Source organism: Copadichromis virginalis, linkage group LG2 (genome assembly GCF_057382275.1).
Source record: "Copadichromis virginalis isolate Kocher_CV1m ecotype Utaka linkage group LG2, C_Virginalis_male_GT1.1, whole genome shotgun sequence".
NCBI lineage: Eukaryota > Metazoa > Chordata > Actinopteri > Cichliformes > Cichlidae > Copadichromis > Copadichromis virginalis.
This window is the reverse complement of record NC_140619.1, coordinates 18,211,429-18,234,650: the sequence shown is the minus strand read 5'-3', so window position 1 is coordinate 18,234,650 and position 23,222 is coordinate 18,211,429. Positions and strand designations below refer to the sequence as shown.

At 44.2% G+C, this 23,222-nt stretch overlaps 1 protein-coding gene and 2 long non-coding RNA genes across 4 annotated transcripts; 2 read left to right on the top strand and 1 right to left on the bottom strand.

Moving 5' to 3' along the window:
• Nucleotides 1-1,273: 1,273 nt before the first annotated feature.
• Nucleotides 1,274-2,062, top strand: LOC146717158 (uncharacterized). 2 transcript variants are annotated; one of them, XR_014922829.1, is made up of 3 exons: nucleotides 1,274-1,535; nucleotides 1,622-1,742; nucleotides 1,874-2,062. It is a non-coding gene; the product is annotated as an uncharacterized LOC146717158 (long non-coding RNA). The 2 variants fall into 2 exon arrangements; XR_014922826.1 differs by having other exon boundaries at nucleotides 1,365-1,742.
• A 1,798-nt stretch (nucleotides 2,063-3,860) lies between these two features.
• Nucleotides 3,861-6,460, bottom strand: LOC146717157 (uncharacterized). Its single transcript, XR_014922825.1, has 3 exons — nucleotides 6,402-6,460; nucleotides 6,186-6,274; nucleotides 3,861-4,432 (listed from the first exon to the last, which is right to left on the bottom strand). It is a non-coding gene; the product is annotated as an uncharacterized LOC146717157 (long non-coding RNA).
• A 182-nt stretch (nucleotides 6,461-6,642) lies between these two features.
• On the top strand, nucleotides 6,643-22,277 carry stard15 (StAR-related lipid transfer (START) domain containing 15). Its single transcript, XM_085472358.1, has 6 exons — nucleotides 6,643-6,933; nucleotides 18,329-18,476; nucleotides 20,345-20,448; nucleotides 20,782-20,899; nucleotides 21,108-21,160; nucleotides 21,296-22,277. Exons 1-6 carry the CDS (start codon nucleotides 6,787-6,789, stop codon nucleotides 21,509-21,511), a joined length of 786 nt encoding a protein of 261 aa, XP_085328484.1. The 5' UTR covers nucleotides 6,643-6,786; the 3' UTR covers nucleotides 21,512-22,277.
• Nucleotides 22,278-23,222: the final 945 nt, after the last annotated feature.

The window sequence follows — 23,222 nt, the reverse complement described above, 5'->3', positions numbered from 1 at the left end:
CTCGTAATCTGGAGAGGAAATGGCGTGTCACATATTTAGAGGATCATCATTTAGCCTGGAGAAATATTTTGTTGCTTTATAAGAAAGCCCTCCACAAAGCCAGAACATCTTACTATTCGTCACTGATTGAAGTAAATAAGAACAACCCCAGGTTTCTCTTCAGCACTGTAGCCAGGCTGACAAACAGTCAGAGCTCCGTTAAGCCAACCATCCTTTTAACATTAACTAGTAATGACTTCATGAACTTCTTCACAAATAAAATTTTTATCATTAGAGAAAAAAATACCAGTAATCATCCCACAGATGTAATATTATCTACAGCTACTCTTAGTACCATTGATGTTAAGTTAGACTCTTTTTCTCCAATTGATCTTTCTGAGTTAACTTCCATAATTACTTCCTCCAAACCATCAACGTGTCTTTTAGACCCCATTCCTACAAAACTGCTCAAAGAAGTCCTGCCATTAATTAATGCTTCAGTCTTAAATATGATTAATCTGTCTCAGGCAGGACTCAGAATTGTGCCATTAAAGGGAGGTTTATTTACAACACCAGGTGACATATATACATATGTACTGTGACGAAGGGACTGGGACTCCAGGGTAAAAGTACAGGGCAAGGCTAACTCGTTCACACTCCTCTACACACAGTCTGTGACTGACACACTCTCAGTCCAGTCCCACGCAGAAACTCACTCATGCTCATCCAAACAGGGCCCAAAGGAAACAGGCAGGGGTCCAGGAAGGTCTGCTGGGGAGGAGCGCCACCCTGCTGGGGGAGGAGTGAAGAGGGAGCAAGAACCACAAAGAGAACACCAGAGAAGACGTGAGGACCATGAGACTATCTCTAATATTCACAGTAAAAAATCTTAGAAATATGGTGTCTAACCAGATTCTTACTCTGGATGGCATTACCTTGGCCTCCAGTAACGCTGTGAGGAACCTTGGAGTCATTTTTGACCAGGACATGTCCTTCAACGCACATATTAAACAAATATGTAAGACTGCGTTCTTCCATTTGCGCAACATCTCTAAAATTAGAAATATCCTGTCTCAGAGTGACGCTGAAAAACTAGTTCATGCATTTATTACTTCCAGGCTGGACGACTGTGTTATGGGAAGGCTGTGTGCAGGCAGGAGTGGTGACATGAAGGTAGTGATGGGACGTTCTGTATCGAGGCTTCGGAGCGTGTGTCGAGTAATGGAGGGGGCGTTTCCGCGAAGCGCGTATCGAGGCTTGCTTCATTTATGGGAGGAGCTGAAAATGATGACGTCCGAAGCCTCGCTGCCCGGCTGTACCACGTGACTGGTTCATGAAGTGGTTCGAACTTTGCCGCGAGATATGACAGCGATATAAACCCCTCAGACTTCATTCAAAAATGTGGGTGTTTGATGGAGAGTTGCGGTTAGTGAGAGTTTGGAGACAGTTTGGAGGTTTATGAGAGTGAGGAAAGTCAGGAGAGAATGGAGCCAGCTAAGAAGAGGAGGATGTCCTCCCCTGTGTGGGAACATTTTGATCTTATTCCTCCCAACAAGGTATGTAAATTTCTACAGAAGATGTATTTTCATGATACTGATGGTGCAATACAATTTATGTTGAGCTGTCTTGACTTTTGTACAAGGTGAAGTGTTTGCTATGTGCCAGGGAGCTGGGATATAACAACAACAACACCTCATCCATGCTTAGGCACTACAGAGCTTTGCATGAGAATAAGGGGGACACCGATTGTGGAGCAAGACCAGGTGAGCCATCAAATGCAATGATAATATAGGATGCAGTAATGTTACTAAATGATATAACAATATTATACAACTGTTATAAGTTACGTGTGTGATATTTATATTTGTGCTTTATCTTTATTGTCTTTCCTCAGGAGAACAATCTCAAATAGATGAAGACCTGGTCAGCATGGTGATTGAGGACTCCCAGCCATTTAGCATTGTGGAGGACAAAGGATTCAAAAGATTTGTTAAATCATTAAATCCTAGCTATGTTCTCCCCACTAAAAAGGTCATAAAAGCAGTGAAAATTTTGTTTTTACAGAATAAAATGTGAACAGGCAGGACTGAGGCTCAAAGCCTCAGTGTGTAGCTGTCCATACCTCAACGTTACAAAAGCACAACCACTGTCCACACCCCAACCACACCTCACCTCACAGTAAATGATCATTTCCATTTCAAGCATTTCCAAATAATCATTTCCCATACTGCCACTATAAATATACACAGTATACTGCCATCACTACAATATACATGTTTTACACACTCCTTTTGTTGTTGACATTTACAGGCTGTGTGCAAAATGCCACACTCTTCAAATTCATGCCAGCTATTATTTTTACGTCCAGTAGGTGTCCTGCTAGAGCAAATGAAGCTTCATGAAGCTTCGCGTTGGGGTGAACCAATTGGATGAAAAGCTTCAGTGCTTCATGGGGCTTCATCTGCCCATCACTACATGAAGGACCCAAAATGTAGACTCACAGAAATCAAAGGTGAACTTAAATACAGCTTTAACGCTGAACTCCAAAAAAGTAACAAAACTGAGACTACAAGGTAAACTTTACACAGACAGAACATACAGCAAAATAAGGGTAGATCATGACACGGACAAACTGAAACACAGGGCTTAAATACACAGAGGGAGCAATCAGGGAATTGGTAACAGGAGGGAAACACAGCTGGGGCAAATCAGGCCTAACGAGACACAGGAAGCACAACCAGACGCATTTACATGAGACAAGGACTTTCAAAGTAAAACAGGAAACATAACACAGACTGAACTTACAGACACAGACTCACAGGCAGGCACTACAACAGGGGGAACAGAGACGTGGGACCAGGGAGACACAGAGACATAAACCATAAGATAGAACTCTAAGAAACCAAAGACTACAAATGATAAATAATATAATAAACTCAAAACTCTGGGTCAACGACCCAGGCATCCTAAAAACTCCCTGAAAAGCCTTCAGTTAATCCAAAATGCTGCAGCAAGAGTACTGACAGGGACTAGAAAGAGAGAGCAGATTTCTCCTGTTTTGGCTTCCCTTCATTGGCTTCCTGTTAAATCCAGAATTCAAAATCCTGCTTCTCACATACAAGGTCTTAAATAATCAGGCCCCATCTTATCTTAATGACCTTGTAGTACCATATCACCCTATTAGAGCACTTCGCTCTCGCTCTGCAGGCCTACTTGTTGTTCCTAGAGTATCTAAAAGTAGAATGGGAGGCAGAGCCTTCAGTTTTCAGGCCCCTCTTCTGTGGAACCAGCTTCAGTTTGGATTCAGGAGACAGACACTATCTCTACTTTCAAGATTAGGCTTCAAACTTTCCTTTTTGCTAAAGCATATAGTTAGGGCTGGACCAGGTGACCCTGAATCCTCCCTTAGTTATGCTGCAGTAGGTGTAGGCTGCTGGGGATTCCCATGATGCACTGGGTGATTGATTGAAGCAATAATTCTGAGTACAACACAGCTGAAACATAAATTTCAAATGTTTATGTTTTCCAATAACCAATCATTAAGGAAAACGAGTCTGTTATAAACTAAGAATCTGCACAGACACATGTGTTATTACACCACACCTCATCCTCTTATCAACGTGTGTAAACAAACATAGTAATGTTTGATTGTGTTATAAAGTTCAAACCGTTCAGCTCAGACCTGACCTTAAAACACACACACACACACACACACACACACACACACACACACACACACACACACACACACACACACACACACACAATAACATAAGATAATCTTAGAGTTTATTTATTCTAAAAGTTGGTATTTCCTTTACTGAATACATGAAATAAAATAAAATATAATTTTAATCAATAAGTCACTAAACTGGAAGCACTGCAACAGAACTCTCTTAGATCTAATAGAAACAAAGTAAAGCCACACTCAGCAATAGCAGGCAGCAGGCAGCAGGGGGCAGCACAGGCTCACAGCTCTGAAGCTGAATCAGTGTGAAGTCTGCAGCTCTGAAGCACGTGACACACTCACATACTAACTTTTAACCTTTACCCAGACACAGCACACTTAAAAAAAAAAGCTTTATTTGACAAAAGGACAAGAGCAGAAAGTTTGATAGTGTCAGTATAGTTGTGCATTTCCATCATGACAGTGAGGACATGGAAGATAGAGACGAGTTTATGCTGCTGTCCTGATGTGGTCCAGATAAGACGTCGTTCCAAAACCCCTGAGAGTCACGTTTTATAGCAGTTTTAAGGACACCTTTGGTAGGACACACCTGTGGACACGTTTAAAGGACACGTCCTTCTTCCAGTTAATAGCAGAGATGAGGTGATTCCAACAGAAGACTGTATATGGTTAGGAACAGGATGGTCCAGGAACAGAGCTCTGACCGCTTCACCTACAGCAGAGCAGGAGGGTGGTGCTCATCCAGTCTGGGCCCGTGATGAAACACTGATTTTAGATGAGACACACCAAAGACATGTTCCCATGAGTTACAGGAAGGTGACGAGGTGTTCTTTAATTTTCAATAATTAAACACATAACGGTCTATAACAGTCTATCACAAGGAGTGTTTCAGAACCAGGAGTCACAGAATTGTGATTTTTTCTTGTTGTTCCAGAAGAAATCGTGATGATGGGAGGAGTTATGATTTACATGAGCGACCAGAATAAGAAGACCTGATGATGAAAACCTGAAAGCTTAAAATACATTTTGTCAACATCATAATTACAGACAAGAAATTAATTTAAACCTGCGATTTTAGAAAGGATACGAAGAGGATGACATCACACATATTTGTAGGAAGCTCAATAATTGTTGAATCCAGCCAACCTTAAATGTGAAATGAACAGTGGGAGGAAGCCGGAGTACCCAGAGGGAACCCATGCAAACACCAAACATGGGGAGAACATGCAAACTCCACACAGAAAGACCCCGGCCTGATGGTGGAATTGAACTCAGGACCTTCTTGCTTTGTGGCAACAGTGCCAACCACCGTGCCACCATACTGCTTGTACCAAAGCATGAAATCTCATTCTTAACAGGAACAATAATATCTGAACAATATTTAATTTGCATTAATTCACATTTATTGGTGTTAAGAAGGAGACCTGATGCTGTTGAAAGTACATGAATGGTTTTAATTGCTAATGAAATTTGGGTGGTCCCCAGCGAGGCCCCGGGGCAGACCAGGACACGCTGGAGAGATTGTATCTGTCGGCTAGCCTGGGAATGCCTTGGCGTTCCCCCAGAGAAGCTGGAGGAGGTGGCGATCTGACAGCGTCCCCGTGACCCAGATAAGCGGAAGAAGATGGATGGATGAAATTTGGGTCTCATCGTTTTAAAATAAACTTGCATCATCTGCCAAGCTTGTGCACGTATGCAGCACGCTGCTCTGAACAGACAGCACCACATGAGATCACACGCAGCTTTAGTTTGTACAGCACAAAGCACAGCAGCTGGAAACAGCTGGAGAAACCACAGCAAACCCAAAAGAAGCATTTTCAGAGACAGTCCAGCACTGAGTTCGTTACAGTGGAAATGACCCCTGAACTGGAAAATCAAAGTGCAGAAGTTAAAGGTTGGAGCAGAGTTCTGCAGGTTTCAGTGCACTGTCAGCAGGGGGCACACTCACATCACATCACACTCACTTATCCAGGTAATCTGTTTCACTGACAGATCAGGCAGTACCTGAACATGACACTCTGACCTTCATCACACTTTACTCCTCCTCTTCCTCCTCCTCTCTGACCTTCATTACAGACTCAGTTACATGATGGAAAATAACACCTGATCTGACTCACACGCACACACTTTGCTCCGCCCACTGCTTCACCTGGAGAACAGGTATCAGTTATCGATGCCTTCAAGAGCCTCTGGAAATCAAACAGTCAGCATTAAAGGAAGCGCTCAGACATATTTCAGCCCTCTGTCTCTCCACCTTTCGGGAGATGCCTGCCTTTACTTCAGCGTGATGGAGCTGACTCCCAAAAATAAATACTGAAACCTCAGCAGCTCCATCAGGGGGTCAGGGCAAACAGTTTTATGTAGGAACTATTTTCTTTCAACCAAACTACACCGTCTCACTGTCTATCTGCTGTACCAGGTGACAGGCGGAAACGCTGACTTGTGTTTTTAATCTAAAGCTAATCTAGAGCTCAGATTAGAGAGATTCAGGTAGCTCTCTGCGGCCGGGGAAGCTCACATTTCCAAAGGAACGTGAAGGCAGCACGCTGCAGGGCCTCAAAGGTGATGCGCGAAGACAGATGACTCCCTCCGCTCTGATTCCTGCAGCTCCTCGCAGGCAGGAGGAGGAAGACACACAGACAATCACATCTTAGTTACCATTGAGATTTCACCCCGCCACACCCATCGGATGGCGGGGTGAAATCTCCAAATGTGTGTGTGTTTGTGTGTTTACCTCTTTTTGTTGGTTTATAGCTTCTCTGTGTCTTTGTGTCCGTGTAAAAGTCGTATTTGGTCAGAAACACCAATCTCCTGTTGGTGTTTCTGTCCTCCATCTCATTGGTGAACCTTCCACCTGGACTACTTCAACTGTGCCTTCACCTGTCCAGCAGGTGCTCAATAGGCCCCGCCCTCGCCGAGCCTTGTGGGTATTGTAGTGTTTGAGCAGCAGAGTGGGACCTCTTTCTCTCCGTCCTATCTGTGTGCTGGAGCAGATAAAAGCGGCATCATCAACCGCTGCCGCTCACATCCCCCCGCCGGGACAGCAGCTACCTGTTAGTGGTGTGAGGGCGGCGCGCAGGCGCAGTGAGGTGCAAAGGTCGGTGGGCAGCTGATCGGAGATGCCGGTGCAAATCCCGGACGACTCGGACTTCTGTTCGTTCAGAGAGCAGTGCCTGAGCACGGAGGGCTGGACCAGCCGCTACAGCAAGGGAGGGGTGACGGTGTGGGGGCGCGAGGAGGACAGCAGCACCGTGCAGAAGCTCAAGGTGAGCCGCGTCACCGCTGACGCTTTTACTGCGAAAAGACCGCGCTCCTTCACAATAAAAGCAATACTCAAAGTAACTGAGTACATTTACTCCATTACTTCATCCCAGAGTTACTCTGGAAACATTATGGTGAAAGTTTCCTCTGAGAACTGCACGGGCTAGCGCAGACGGTCAGTTAGTCGGTGGGTTGGTTAGTCCGTTAGTCACTAACTACAGGGTTTGATCATGTGTCATCATCTCTTCAGAAAGTTTGATTGGTTGTTTTATTTTGGAGTTTGAGGTCACCATGGTGATTCACAAAGATTTGATGCTGAAGCTACTGGAGTAAATGAGGTACTTGGACTGTAAACACAGAAACACATCCATCAATCAATCGAATGATCGGTGAAATCTGATCACTGATCAATCGATTGATGACTTTTACTGATTTATCTTTAAGGTGGAAACAGGAAGTTGCTCAGTGTAAACACCTGAAAGTTCCTGGAAGTGGTGCAACCTGTGAATCTGTGTTACTTTGGTACAAACAGGTGAAATCTACACCTGTCACAGGGCGTCAGCCTCATTAAAGTGCCAGCTGTCAGAGGTCCAGGTGCATTGTGGGTAACAGAAGGGTTAACAGGCCTGCTTCATCAGAACTCCTGTTACGGTTCATGTGTGATGCTGCCCACCTGACAGGTGTCACCTGTACCTGGAGGCAGGTACCTCAGCAGCTCTGCAAACATTTAACCAGCTCTCCTCCCGAACCTGCTCAGCCAGTTTCAGCTTATTGACGACCAATCAGATCTTGGGAGCCACTGTTTGATGTGAGAACAGGGGCGGATCACAGTACTCTGGGTCCTGGACGCTGCAGTGGGCCCCCAGACTGCCTACATTCACTTTATGGAGTGTGTGCAGTTTTGTTTGGTGCTTTAAGACTTGAAACAAACTTGAGCGTTTGTTCATGTTTAAGTATTTTTACAGTTTCTAACAGGCTCTTTCGATCCTCGGAGTAAGCTTCATCTTTCAGCCTGTTAACCCACTCGCAGCCGCAAACTGGTGCTGAGGAAAGTCAGAGGTTCCTCAGCAAGAAGCTCCTTTGTAGGGTCTGTTTTTTTACAACATGAAGCTTCTCTGGGCAACTGTTGCTGTGATTTGGTGCTATATGAATAAAGGACGACTGAATCGGTTTTGAATCCAGATCCATGGTGTGCAGCTGGATCACTCTGATGGATGCAGTCACACCTGAAGGTTCATTTTCAAATACACAAAGAACATTTTCCATGAAGTTAAAGGCGAAAAGTGTGAAGGAGGTTAAAGCTTTGCTCAGTCACTTCTGTGAGGGTGGGTGGTACAGAACTCTGATGTTACAGCAACCCACTGAAGGTTTGAATCCCTACCTCAGGCTAGAGCAGCTAATGCAGCATGGGGACAGTGACGAGTGAAACCAAAGCTCTCGGCTTCAGTCAGAGCGACTCTAAATTTGAGGATTTCTGCAGAGGGAAAGTCGGATAGCTTGCTGGAGAAGGAGATTCTTCCTGAGAACAAGGGCAAACAGGTGAAAGAGGGCACCCCTGACGGGTGGGTCACTGGATATGATTTTGGTCCACTTGAGAAAAGTATTACCGAAACTGAATGTGGGTAACTCCTTGAACAGAGCTGACAGCAGCAAAGGGCCGTGCATCACACTGGAACCTGGGCCGGCCGCTCCCAGTCATGTGGCACTTGGTCACCTGCTACTCTTTACCTGTTGAGCAGTCCATCTTGTGATCTAATCTGAAATCACCCCCAGTTATACATACGCCAGCACCCAATGGGGACACTGATTATTTTGGGCTGTGCGCACTTATCAAGTTCTCCTTTGAAGTGTTATAACATACCCCCCAGAAGTCCTGAATGATCTCAATAACCTGAGCCGGTATTGTCCTGTGATTAAGTACTCTGCCACAATAGGTGTTAAAGGCTGCGTATATCACTTGGTCGGGCCATCTAGACTCGATCAAATTAATATCTGTAACAGTTAAGTGTATTTCTTGATCAAAAGATTTTTAGATTTGCACCATATTGCATCTATTTATAACCTCTTTCATTGTTTCAGTTTCCTGAATCCGCCATCATTCCTTCCTGTAGTACTTACAGTCATCTCACTCCTCTTGTCCATCCCTACCATTGCACTGTGACTGGCTGTGGTTAAACAACACATGTGGCTGTACATTAGAACACAAAACATACAAAGGTTATTTAATAAAAAATGTTCTTGTAACTTAAAAATGAGAGTAAATCTGATAAATATGCATACAGTCTTGTTGTTTCGTGTTCAGCTGCTGGAAGTGTTGTAGCGAATCTGCAGGACACTTATGGATGGTGATAAATGAGCCAGGTGTTGTGCAGGTGGATGTGCACACCAGCATTTCCACACCTAAGGAAGAGAAGTGAAGTGAGCATTCAGCATTAAGGCTCACTCCAAATACCTTCATGTGAAGTTACCTGGTGACTCTAAGTTAGTTAAGTAGACCTACTAGTGAATGTGAGTGTGACCGTTGTCTTTCTCTCTGGGTTAGCCCTGTGATGAGCTGCCAGCCCATCCAGGTGTTTCCCACCTCTGTGATAGGCTCCAGCCTGGCCATGACCTGGATAAGAAGATTGGAAAGTTCTTGTTAATGGACCTCACTGAGCTGAAGACATTTTAAAGTTTGCTTGTGGTTAAAATGTGACACAGTCATTGGTCGTTGGCTGTAACTCCAGTTCTGAGTCTTGCCAGTTACCTGACCAGGTAATTGGTGTGTTTTGTTAGCGCTGCTGGTGTCTTGTTTACACCAAAGGTGTCCTCTGGCATCTGAGTCAAGACATCAGCAAGATGACACGCTTAGCTGGTATTTGGTGAATTCAAGGGACTTCTTTGGGTGATTCTCTCTCACGTCTTTTCTCTGGTGACCCAGGCCCAATTACAGAAAGTCTCTGAGCAGACGGGAGGAAGTGTGAGTGCGAGGAGGAGTGTCTCTGTTCTAAGTACACAGAGGTGATGGTGAGGTGATGATGATGATTCCTGTGTGTAAATAATTTATAAACTCTTTGGAAAGCAGCGAGGCATTTCTTCTTCTTCTGCCTCATGACTAATTCAGAGCTGCTGATGGAGCCAGCGACCAAACAGGTCACATGATCACCTGCTGATTTACCTAAGTCACAGCTTCCCGTCATGTGAAAACCACAAAACCGAGATTAAAAACATTGTCCTGCAGTCTGATTTGTCTTCCTAGCACACGTGGATTCAAACACGGACATGCTTACTGGTTACTGGTTAATGGTTCCATGTAAGCTTTCTGCATGGCCCAGTCAAAAACACGGGCTGCTTCCTCACGTCTGACCTGCAGAAGCCCATCTATGTGGGGGTCGGGGGGGGTGATACTCCTGTTATCACCAGCTGAAGGGCGCTGTGGTAATTCTGGGCACTGACAGAGCTGTTTTACCTGTTCAGCTGATTTCTGTCATCTTATGTGACTGGCTGTGGAGTCTCTGCCGTTTGCGAGTCACATCTCTTGCTGCTGAAGGCTGTAAAGAGTAAATGAAACTCTCCAGCACCATAAATGACCTCGCCCTGCTGATGAAAGCTGGAGATGATGGGTGGAGGGGGACGTGTGGATGACCTCAAGGGGGAGGGGACGTGTGCACGACCTCGGGGGGAACTTGTAGGTCTTTGTAATCGTGGTGTCTTTATTTTATCTGAAGTAAATGAACCTCTGCTCGTCGTCTCCAACGTGCTGTGAAGCAAGGCAGTGCGTAGAACTACAGACCCTGGCTCAGCTCCTGAGTGAGCTGAAAGGTTTCTTGCAGGAGAGACGGACTGAGTGACAGACACAATGCCTCGGCGCTTGGGACTTTATGAATGATTAACGGCGAGCGGAGTCTCGCTGATTGAGTTACACGGAGAGTTTACAGCGCTTGCCATCACCATATCAATGACCGCGGCTCCAGCACGATTACAGCAGTGGAAAAAAGTGACGTCCTACAGTAACAAACCATCTCACATGACCACTGTGAAACTCTGACAGGTGGAAATCTGGAGCTCAGATCTCTCCATGCCTACAGGGGGAAATTACAGTCTGGTGTTTCCTGGCTGAGAATATTTTACATGAACACTTTGGTTTGTCATCGTTCAGGCTGCGCTGCAACAACGATGCAAACAGTGACCAAAGCAGCAGAGCTGGAAATGGTACAGAGAAACTTCCTGTGGTCCACATGAACGGTCAGCTCCACGTTAATAATAACCTGCTCCACATAATCATTCACAGGGGGAGGCAGCAGTTGTCTGTCTGATTAATGTTCAGATGGTTCAGTTTGTTTCAGGCAGACAGAGGAGCTGATCTGGATTAGCTGGTGATCTCTTGTACAGTGGGGCAAAAAAGTATTTAGTCAGCCACCGATTGTGCAAGTTCCCCCACTTAAAATGATGACAGAGGTCAGTAATTTGCACCAGAGGTACACTTCAACTGTGAGAGACAGAATGTGAAAAAAAAATCCATGAATCCACATGGTAGGATTTGTAAAGAATTTATTCGTAAATTAGGGTGGAAAATAAGTATTTGGTCACCTCAAACAAGGAAAATCTCTGGCTCTCACAGACCTGTAACGTCTTCTGTAAGAAGCTTTTCTGTCCCCCACTCGTTACCTGTATGAATGGCACCTGTTTGAACTCATCATCTGTATAAAAGACACCTGTCCACAGCCTCAAACAGTCAGACTCCAAACTCCGCCATGGCCAAGACCAAAGAGCTTTCGAAGGACACCAGGAAAAGTATTGTAGACCTGCACCAGACTGGGAAGAGTGAATCTACAATAGGCAAGCAGCTTGGTGTGAAAAAATCAACTGTGGGAGCAATCATCAGAAAATGGAAGACATACAAGACCACTGATAATCTCGATCTGGGGTTCCACGCAAGATCTCATCCCGTGGGGTCAAAATGATCATGAGAACGGTGAGCAAAGATCCCAGAACCACACGGGGGGACCTGGTGAATGACCTGCAGAGAGCTGGGACCAAAGTAACAAAGGTCACCATCAGTAACACACTACAACGGCAGGGAATCAAATCCCGCAGTGCCAGACGTGTTCCGCTGCTGAAGCCAGTGCATGTCCAGGCCCGTCTGAAGTTTGCCAGAGAGCACATGGATGATACAGCAGAGGATTGGGAGAATGTCATGTGGTCAGATGAAACCAAAGTAGAACTTTTTGGTATAAACTCAACTCGTCGTGTTTGGAGGACGAAGAATACTGAGTTGCATCCCAAGAACACCATACCTACTGTGAAGCATGGGGGTGGAAACATCATGCTATGGGGCTGTTTTTCTGCCAAGGGGACAGGACGACTGATCCGTGTTAAGGACAGAATGAATGGGGCCATGTATCGTGAGATTTTGAGCCAAAACCTCCTTCCATCAGTGAGAACTTTGAAGATGAAACGAGGCTGGGTCTTCCAACATGACAATGATCCAAAACACACCGCCCGGGCAACAAAGGAGTGGCTCCGTAAGAAGCATTTGAAAGTCCTGGAGTGGCCTAGCCAGTCTCCAAACCTCAACCCCATAGAAAATCTGTGGCGGGAGTTGAAAGTCCGTGTTGCTCGGCGACAGCCCCAAAATATCACTGCTCTCGAGAAGATCTGCATGGAGGAATGGGCCAAAATACCAGCTACTGTGTGTGCAAACCTGGTAAAGACCTATAGTAAACGTTTGACCTCTGTTATTGCCAACAAAGGTTATGTTACAAAGTATTGAGTTGTATTTTTGTTATTGACCAAATACTTATTTTCCACCCTGATTTACGAATAAATTCTTTACAAATCCTACCATGTGGATTCGTGGATTTTATTTTTTTTTCACATTCTGTCTCTCACAGTTGAAGTGTACCTCTGGTGCAAATTACTGACCTCTGTCATCATTTTAGGTGGGGGAACTTGCACAATCGGTGGCTGACTAAATACTTTTTTGCCCCACTGTAGCTCTGTTTGCCTCACACGTGATGCAGAAACTCATCAGGTCCAACAAAACACCAGAACTGCAAATACGACCCTGATGGACTTAAAAACTCAATACAGCAGGTAACCTCATGGAGGAGAATGGAGACGACTGCAGTCTGGTTATTACAGAGAATCAGAGCCAATCACAGCCTTCAGATTATCAGGGATTATCCTCACTAACAGATGAAGTTTCTGTCCCTGTGCAAGGAATAAAGTCTTGGGCTGATAATATTGGTCGACTGTGTTAGATAAGAACACGTGATTAGTTTTTTTGGAGATTTTGTGGGAACGATGAAATCTTCTAACCTGAGCTGAGCTTTGTTAGAAACCTCGGTCTGAGTTGGTGAAGCTGCTGAAATAAGGAAGCTGAAGATGATCTTTTGTGTCATCACAGTAGAAATGGAGCAGATGTTAAATGTCTAACTATAAAAGAGCAGAGGACCTGAGATGGATCCTTGTGGAGCTCCCTTTAGGATGACTGATGTCCGAGTTTGAAGATGGTCTGAGCCTGAAAGAGTTCAAAGAGATAAAACCGGATGCTAAAGCACTGAAACCTGAGAACACCTGATAAGGTCAGAGCAGAGAAAGTGAAGCTGCTCAGGTTAGCTGCTGAGATGCCTCTGAGCAACACTTGATCAGGTGTCTCCTCTGCTAACAGGTCACTTTGGTTTATCCTGAAAAGACCCAACAGGAAACCACACGAGAGCTCTGAATGAGGCGGATTATTCTAAGATGTTGGCCTTACAGCACACAGCACTGTTGGGATTTGGCGCCATTTGAATAAAACTAAATGGAAGCCGCTGGTTCTTTTATTCAGAAAACACAGGAATCAAACTATTATCAGCCAGAACCAGAAAACTGTGACGTCACATAAACCGCAAAAGAAACTGAAGGGTTTCTCTTGCACCGCCCCAACACTGCAGTTGTGACACTGTGAAACTGAAATCATAAAATATAAAATCTTAGTTATTTAAATGTATCTGTCAAGTATTCCATGTGTGTGCGTGCGTGCGTGCGTGCGTGCGTGTGTGTGTGTGTGAGCACATTTTAAGACAAGAATCTATTACAAAGTGTTTTTCAGGGATATTAAAAATAACAACATATTACACAAGATTATTATCCAAATGTGTGCCTGAATAGATGTTTTCAGCCACAGAGCCACTGGTGCACAGAGGGGGAGATGAACTGTTCCACAGTTTTGGAGCTGAGATTTAGACAGCATGATCCCCTCTAGTTTTCAAACAGCTCTGTGGAATTACCAGAAGACCACGATCTGTAGATCTAAGGATCTTATAAGGATGATATAAGTTGGGCTCTCTCCTTGTAAGGCAGTCAAAGTAAGAGTTTAAACTGGTATCCGAACCAAACTGGAAACCAGTGCAAAGATTTTAACAATGAAGTGAGAATTTCTGAGTGATTTAAAAGTGTTACTGCAGCATTTTCAACAGCTTGTAGGTAATTTATAGAAGTCTTTGACAGACGGGAGAAAGGAGCATCAAAATATTTTAAGCGGGAGGAGATGAAGGCATGAACAAGCCTCTCTAATTCATTTATGGAGACAGCAGTTCTGAGTTTAGTGATATTTCAAATTCAAATTTTATTTGTCACACACACACAACCATACACAGTATGACATGGGTGTGAAATGCTTGTAGCTGTACAATGCCCGACCATTAAATGACAGAAGAAAAGTTTTACAATATTTACAGTTTACTACAAAATTTACAAATTAACTTAGGAATTTACAGTAAAGACTGTGCAAATAGCAGAAGAGATTATAAAGATTATAAATTCTAGGAATTATGGGATTATAGGAAATGTGTGGTGGTGCGTGTGGTGATGTGTGGGAGAGTCTAGTCCTACACCTGGTTCAGGGCCCGAATAGCCTGGGGGAAGAAGCTCCTCCTCATTCTCTCTGTTTTGGCCTTAAGGGAGCGGAAGCGCTTCCCAGACCTCAACAGTGAGAAGAGTCCATTGTTGGGATGGGAGAGGTCCATCATAATCTTCCTAGCTTTGGACTTGCACTGCTTGGTGTAGATGGACAGCAGGTCAGGGAGCTCTGATTGATATTTCTTAAGTGGAAAAGCAAGAGTGGGTCACAGACTTCATGTGAGCATCAAAAGTCAAAGATCAAAAATCAAGATTTTGAGCAGCATCTTTCACCATCAATGAGAAAGAACCAGGATGTTGTCTAATTTGGGGCTTAATGAAACAGTTTCGTCTGCATTAAGCTGCAGAAAATCGTTTGCCAATTGTCTTAAGACAGTTTGTCAGACTACTAATTGGTAACTTTATTGTCCCCAATGGGAAACATGTCCACACATCAAACAACACAAACATTTAAAAAATTAAAGAACAGCCCAAGTTTTATCAGTAACAAAGTGCAATAGTGATGGCAACAACACTTATAGGTTAGCTTTAATAACCATCATATCAGCAGCAGGTATAAAAGACACTCTGTGGTCTCGTCACTGCAGGCACTTTATACCAACGACCTGAAGAGAGGATGTTCAGACCATCCTCTCAGACATGACAGATGTTTCCTTCCTCAGCACCTGTCCAGAAACTGGACCTGAGACCTCCCTGAAATCTTACTAACCAGGTTACCAAGTCTGGTTGGTCAAGGACAGATTACTGTAGCCAAGCAATGGTACTAAAAAAAACCCTCTTTTTTTTTTTCTTTTTTTTTTTTAATAAATGGTCATTTCAAATGAAATGTTAAAAACTCTCAACCTCAGGAAAAAGTCCAATTATTGTTGGAACTTTTTTGTTGTAACAGCACAAGTTGATTCAAAGGACAGAGGCTTATCAAGAACACCCCCCCCCCCAAATACAGAATATCCACCACCATCAATGGCTGCACCCTTTACTACTGTCAGGGCAAGATGGGGAGGCAGCCCATGGGAATACAGGGAGTGCAGAATTATTAGGCAAATGAGTATTTTGTCCACATCATCCTCTTCATGCATGTTGTCCTACTCCAAGCTGTATAGGCTCGAAAGCCTACTACCAATTAAGCATATTAGGTGATGTGCATCTCTGTAATGAGAAGGGGTGTGGTCTAATGACATCAACACCCTATATCAGGTGTGCATAATTATTAGGCAACGTCCTTTGGCAAAATGGGTCAAAATGACTTGACAGGCTCAGAAAAGTCACAAATAGTGAGATATCTTGCAGAGGGATGCAGCAGTCTCAAAATTGCAAAGCTTCTGAAGCGTGATCATCGAACAATCAAGCGTTTCATTCAAAATAGTCAACAGGGTCGCAAGAAGCGTGTGGAAAAACCAAGGCGCAAAATAACTGCCCATGAACTGAGAAAAGTCAAGCGTGCAGCTGCCAAGATGCCACTTGCCACCAGTTTGGCCATATTTCAGAGCTGCAACATCACTGGAGTGCCCAAAAGCACAAGGTGTGCAATACTCAGAGACATGGCCAAGGTAAGAAAGGCTGAAAGACGACCACCACTGAACAAGACACACAAGCTGAAACGTCAAGACTGGGCCAAGAAATATCTCAAGACTGGTTTTTCTAAGGTTTTATGGACTGATGAAATGAGAGTGAGTCTTGATGGGCCAGATGGATGGGCCCGTGGCTGGATTGGTAAAGGGCAGAGAGCTCCAGTCCGACTCAGACGCCAGCAAGGTGGAGGTGGAGTACTGGTTTGGGCTGGTATCATCAAAGATGAGCTTGTGGGGCCTTTTCGGGTTGAGGATGGAGTCAAGCTCAACTCCCAGTCCTACTGCCAGTTTCTGGAAGACACTGACACTGAACTAAACCTACATTAAACACAAGAATGCAAAACCTGAGAACAAAACCCTAAACCAGAATAAACTGAAACATAGAATATAATATTCAAAATAGGATAACTAAAGAATCAGAACATAGACCATTATACAGATAAATAAAACAGCAGTACCCCACAGCGTGGCTGGCAAGAAAGGGTATAAAAGAAGAAAAACTAATGACATGGCCTCCTTGTTCACCTGATCTGAACCCCATTGAGAACCTGTGGTCCATCATCAAATGTGAGATTTACAAGGAGGGAAAACAGTACACCTCTCTGAACAGTGTCTGGGAGGCTGCTGCACGCAATGTTGATGGTGAACAGATCAAAACACTGACAGAATCCATGGATGGCAGGCTTTTGAGTGTCCTTGCAAAGAAAGGTGGCTATATTGGTCGCTGATTTGTTTTTGAATGTCAGAAATGTATATTTGTGAATGTGGAGATGTTATATTGGTTTCACTGGTAAAAATAAATAATTGAAATGGGTATATATTTGTTTTTTGTTAAGTTGCCTAATAATTATGCACAGTAATAGTCACCTGCACACACAGATATCCCCCTAAAATAGCTAAAACTAAAAACAAACTAAAAACTACTTCCAAAAACATTCAGCTTTGATATTAATGAGTTTTTTGGGTTCATTGAGAACATGGTTGTTGTTCAATAATAAAATTATTCCTCAAAAATACAACTTGCCTAACAATTCTGCACTCCCTGTACTCTTCACCATGGAGGAGGCTTACAATGCCTGTTAGCCTGTGTACTACGACAATCATTAGTGTATAAAATATATGGTAGCGGAGAGAGACAACATCCCTGTGGTGACCCAATAGAAGAATTCAGCTGATTAGAAAAACAGATGCTGACTCTCACACACGGAGACCTGTTAGTTAAAGAGTCTAAAATTTAACCCACAGGTTTAAAATCAAGTTTAAACAGTTTAAGAAGTTTATCAGCTAAAAGATCTGTGAGTCTCTGTGAATGCAATTAGACATGTATCCCTGAAGTCACATAAATGTGTGACATTCAAATGCAGTTCATTTACTCCTCAGACTGCACATTAGCCATGAATATTGGTGGCAAGGGAATAAGATTGTATTATATTTGCTTCCTCAATAGCTGAGCTAGACCTCCCTTCTTCATCATGAGCAGCGTGCTCCTGTGAGTATGGGATAATCCTGTGCTGGGAAGCACTGAAGGGTGTAAAGAATCTCCAAGACAGGCTGTTCCACTGAAGAAACTCAGTGTGGATGTAGCTCATGCAGCACTCCAATCAGCTCCTGTAGAACACAGCACACCTGCTGTTTCCTGGGTCATCACACCCTCCCCTTAAAGATAGCACTACCAGGGAAAACCTGGACACCAGGTGACTCAAATTCATGAACTTTTTTTCTTAGGAGTCATCACTGTGGGTTCCCTCTGAGTTCCCCGTCTTCCTCCTACAATCCCAACATATTTATGTTTCTAACATTTCATGCAGTTGCAGAGTTCAAGTAATAAAATCCCATGGCACATCTAAATGTCACAGTACACCATCATGGAAACTGGTGGTTAGAGTTGAGCGTGATTGGTCCTAACCTCTGCCTGACTCTCTCCCTCTCTCTTTCTGTGCCTCAGATGAGGATAGTCTGTAAGGACGTGACAGCAGAGACATTGTACGACGTCCTCCATGACACCAGCTACCGGAAGAAGTGGGACACCAACATGATCGATACGTATGACATCGGCAGGCTGACGGTCAATGCAGACGTGGGATATTACTCCTGTTAGTTCCTTTACTGAGCGGTGATGTAATACATGCCATAAAACACCTCAGCACAGCACCAGAATGGTGAGACAGGCAGAGGGAACAATAAGGTGAATGGTGGACAAAGACCTAAGGGAACAAGAGGAAGTAGCAATCGATGTTGTGGAAGTAGGGAGACCCAGTGATGTGGTTTAACATGACACTCAAATGACAGGTATAAAAGATACTCTAACCGGTTGGGCCTTTTCCGGGGGGACGGGGGGGATCTTGGGCCTCTGGGCCTGGGCTCGGCCCGCTATGGCGCAGCTGGCTCCCGGCAGAGCCTGTGGGCACATCACCCCAGCCCGCTGTGGCTACGCCGTGGCTGCTGATAAATAAATACATAAATAATAATAAAGATTTGATTCAATTTCAATTAAATTTTATTTATATAGCACCAAATCACAAGAACAGTCGCCTCAAGTTGCTTTATATTGTAAGGTAGACCCTACAGTAATACATACAGAGAAAAACCCAACAATCATATGACCCCTATGAGCAAGCACTTCCTGTTAAAACTCCCTTTTAACAGGAAGAAACCTCCGGCAGAACCGGGCTCAGGGAGGGGCGGGGCCATCTGCTGTGATTGGTTGGGGTGAGAGAAGGAAGACAGGATAAAGACATGTTGTGGAAGAGAGACAGAGGTTAATAACAGGTATGATTCAGCGCAGAGAGGACTGTTAACACATAGTGAGTGAAGAAGAAACGCAGTGCATCGTGGGACTCCCCCAGCAGCCTACACCTGTTGCAGCATAACTAAGGAAAGTTTGAAGCCTAATCTTAAAAGTAGAGACTGTGTCTGTCAGGCTTTTCAGGGAGTTTTTAGGACTTCCTGATAATAATGAATTACAGTCGTCCAGCCTGGAAGTAATAAATGCATGAACTAGTTTTTCAGCGTCACTCTGAGACAGGATATTTCTAACTTTAGAGATGTTGCACAAATGAGAGAAAGCAGTCTTACATATTTGTTTAATATGTGCATTGAAGGACATGTCCTGGTCAAAAATGACTCCAAGGTTGCTCACAGTGTTACTGGAGGCCAAGGTAATGCCATCCAGAGTAAGAATCTGGTTAGATACCATATTTCTAGGCTTTTCGGGGTCGAGTACAATAACCTCAGTTTGATCTGAATTAAGAAGCAGAAAGTTAGTGGCCATCCAGGTCTTTATGTCTTTAACCCCCTAGGACCTGGCGTCCACATATGTGGACATCACATTTTGGGTTGTCTAGACCGAAATACAAAATTTTGCTCTACATGGGCCTGATATCCACTTATGAGGACATACTGCCACTGTTCTATTGAAATTTTAAATGAATATCCTCATGTGGATCTCATTTTTGTGGTTGGGCCTTTTCCGGGCCAACCACCCCAAAAATCAGGTTTAAAAAAAAAAAAAAAATCAAAAAATGCCCAAATATCAAAGAGAAATTAAAAATGCATGCTGTGGAAGAGTTTGGGTCTTAGGAGGTTAAGACATTCCTGCAGTTTAACTAATTGCCGTGTGTTATCTGGCTTCATGGACAGATAGAGCTCGGTATCATCTGCATAGCAGTGCTAGACCTCAGTGCAGCGTTCGATACTGTCGACCATAATATCCTATTAGAGCGATTAGAACATGCTGTAGGTATTACAGGTACTGCGCTGCAGTGGTTTGTATCATATCTATCTAATAGACTCAGGTCTAAAGGACCTGGGCGGCCTCTAACTTTCTGCTTCTTAATTCAGATCAAACTGAGGTTAGGTTGAGCCGGAGTCTGTGCTGGTCCAAAAGGGTTAGCTGGTTTTTAGTTGCCAAATATCTGATTCTGTCTGAACCTTTGTGGATGTGTTTGTGTTCTGTTTGAAGGGAAATGCCCGAGCCCGCTGAAAAACAGAGACTTTGTGACGATGAGATCTTGGCTTCCACTCGGCAACGACTACATGATCATCAACTACTCGGTCAAACACCCGGTCAGTATTTCACTGCTCTGACTGTGACTTGGTGGGTTTTATACTCATTTAGTGACATATGGAGCATAAAGACACAAAAACATTTTATTAGAAGAGCAGACTCCATAGGGGAGCTTTATCACTAGGACCCAGTCAGACCCCAGCAGATTCATGGTTGCACAATCAATCACAGACTTCAGATCAGTAGGTGAAAGTTTTAATTGTAAATACCACTCCAGAGAATAGAGCACAGTATCATCAGTATACAGATGCACACTGAGGTGTGATGTGTGAGGTTATATCTGCCAAGTGGACAGTGCAGTCAATCACTCACTGCTCCTTTGTCCACCTCAGAAATATCCTCCAAAGAAGGACTACGTCCGAGCCGTCTCTCTGCTCACGGGGTACCTGATCCAGTCCAACGGAGCCACCAGCTCCACCCTCTACTACCTGACTCAGGTGGACCCCAGAGGTGAGACCTGTGGCTAGTGGAAGAAGTACTAAATACAGTACCTCTTCTACTGGCCAAATACAGTGTGTGTGTGTGTGTGTGTGTGTGTGTGTGTGTGTGTGTGTGTGTGTGTTATGTACAAATGTTCTCTCTGTAAACTCGATCTGTGCTTCATGTTTAAACTGAACTGACTCAGCCTGACCCTCGGCACCATTGTCTCTGTCTGCAGGTTCTTTACCAAAGTGGGTGGTGAACAGGGTGTCCCAGTTTGTAGCTCCAAAGGTAAACGACCTCTATTCCCATCAGGCTGTGTCTCTGTCCCATCAGGCTGTGTCTCTGTCCCATCTGAACGTGTCCTGAACGTGTCTCTGACCCATCTGAATGTGTTTCTGTCCCATCTCATTTTGGTCATCTTAGGCTATGAGGAAGATCTACAAGGCTTCTGTAAAGTACCCGGAGTGGAAGAGGAAACACAACCCGGGCCTGAAGCCATGGATGTTCCCAGAGCAGAACACGCTGCCGTGCATCAGCGTGTCAGAGCTGACGGTGCAGCGAGCTGACTCTCTGGAGAACATCGATGAGAGCTGCTTGAGCGAGGAGAAGACGCAGCAGAGTGACGACGAGGAGCCGTAAAGATGGCGGACTCTGTCTGGTTTACTGTTTGTTGGTTTGTTTGATCAGGTAAACTCATGCTGGACACCTTTCTGAATGCAGCTGCGCTCGCTTTGCTGGATCTCACAAACCTTTTCACAACTTTCTGAAAACCTTCTGTCAGCTCACAGTAATCGGACGGAATCTGTTTCATGGCAGCTACAAACATGAGACCGCCCTCACAGCTGTTTCCAGGTGTTCCGCGATGGCCTCTGCTCACATTGAAGGTGGCTGGAGTTTCATCTAATCTTTCCTTGAATTGTATTTGTGTTGCAGTGAGACAAAGAGCGTGCAGCAGAAACTCGTCTGTGAATCTACTTCCTGCAGTCTGTTTAGAAGCTAATGACAATCAGTGTTAGCCTCCTAACAACATCCACTTCCTGGTCGGGTAGGGGTTTGGTTCAGGTGGGTGTGGATTTCTAAATATTTACCCCACTCATAGAGAGTTTCTAACCGAACAACTGTGCGATGTCTGTAAGAGTTGATCAGAAAGGTGAAAGCTCTGTTTTCATCATGTGGGTAAAAAAGTAACCAAACTATAACCACGGTTCTGAGAGGGTCGCTGTGTCCTGGTAGATGTTCAGAGTGTAAATAATAATAGTAATGATGTGTTGATTTTGTCAGGGCTCTGTGCTGAATATTTAAAGTCTGTAATCTGTGTGGGACAGAAGCCACATGAATCTTCTGCAGGTTCTCAGATTTGTTTTCCTGGATGTTTAACCTGAGCAATAAAACCACATTAAATCAGCTCTGCAGTGTGTGAGTCAGTGTCAAGTCAAGTCAAGTCAAGTTTATTTATAGAGCACATTTAAAAACAACCAAGGCTGACCAAAGTGCTGTACAGTAAATACAGATAAAATACAATAGAACACAATTTCGTAATAACACCTCGCTGATAAAAATAAAATAAAAATATATAAAACAAATAAATTAAACCTTTCTAAAAGCCAATGAAAAGAGGTGAGTTTTAAGAGCGGTTTTAAAAGTTTCTAGGCTTTTGGAGAGTCTGACGTGAGGAGGTAAACTGTTCCACAGTCTGGGTGCAGCCACAGCAAACGCCCTCTCTCCCTTTGTCTTTAATTTATACCTGGGAACATCTAAAAGCATCAGGTCGGCTGACCTCAAAGATCTCCTGGGGCGATAAGTACTAAGGAGTTCTGACAGGTAAGAAGGTGCAGTGCCATTTAAAACCTTAAAAGCCAGCAATAAGATTTTAAAATCAATCCTAAAGGCAACTGGGAGCCAGTGGAGAGAGCAGAGAACCGGAGTGATGTGGTCTCTTTTTTTTTGAACCAGTCAACAGGCGAGCGGCAGCGTTCTGCACCAGTTGAAGGCGATGTAGACAGGAACGATCTAGGCCAGCATAGAGGGAATTGCAGTAGTCTAGCCATGAAGTAAGATGTGTGATCACATGATCTACGTCAACAGATGATGAGCGAACATGTTTCAGCTCACTGCAAGTCCATCTTTACAAATTTCTATGTTCTTACAATGGCAGCTGATGGAAAAGTTGCAACCAGCCTCTTTTTTTTTTTTTTTTTTTTCTAGTGTCAGGTCGCAGAGGCAGTTCCAGAAATCTCTGCTGATCCCGAGGCATTCCCACATAACATAAATTACCTCATCAGTTAGTTAGGTTTCTCCTCACAGAGGCCAGAAAACCTCTACAGGGCGTTGACCAGTGCACTCTGGGCAC

What these genes read in the sequence shown, in the direction of transcription:
- stard15 (XM_085472358.1), top strand. Translation starts at nt 6,787, where the DNA reads ATGCCGGTGCAAATCCCGGACGACTCGGACTTCTGTTCGTTCAGAGAG. An exon ending in GACTCAGGTGGACCCCAGAG is followed by an intron (nt 20,900 to 21,107) that starts GTGAGACCTGTG and finishes CTCTGTCTGCAG; the next exon opens with GTTCTTTACCAAAGTGGGTG. An exon ending in CCCAGTTTGTAGCTCCAAAG is followed by an intron (nt 21,161 to 21,295) that starts GTAAACGACCTC and finishes TGGTCATCTTAG; the next exon opens with GCTATGAGGAAGATCTACAA.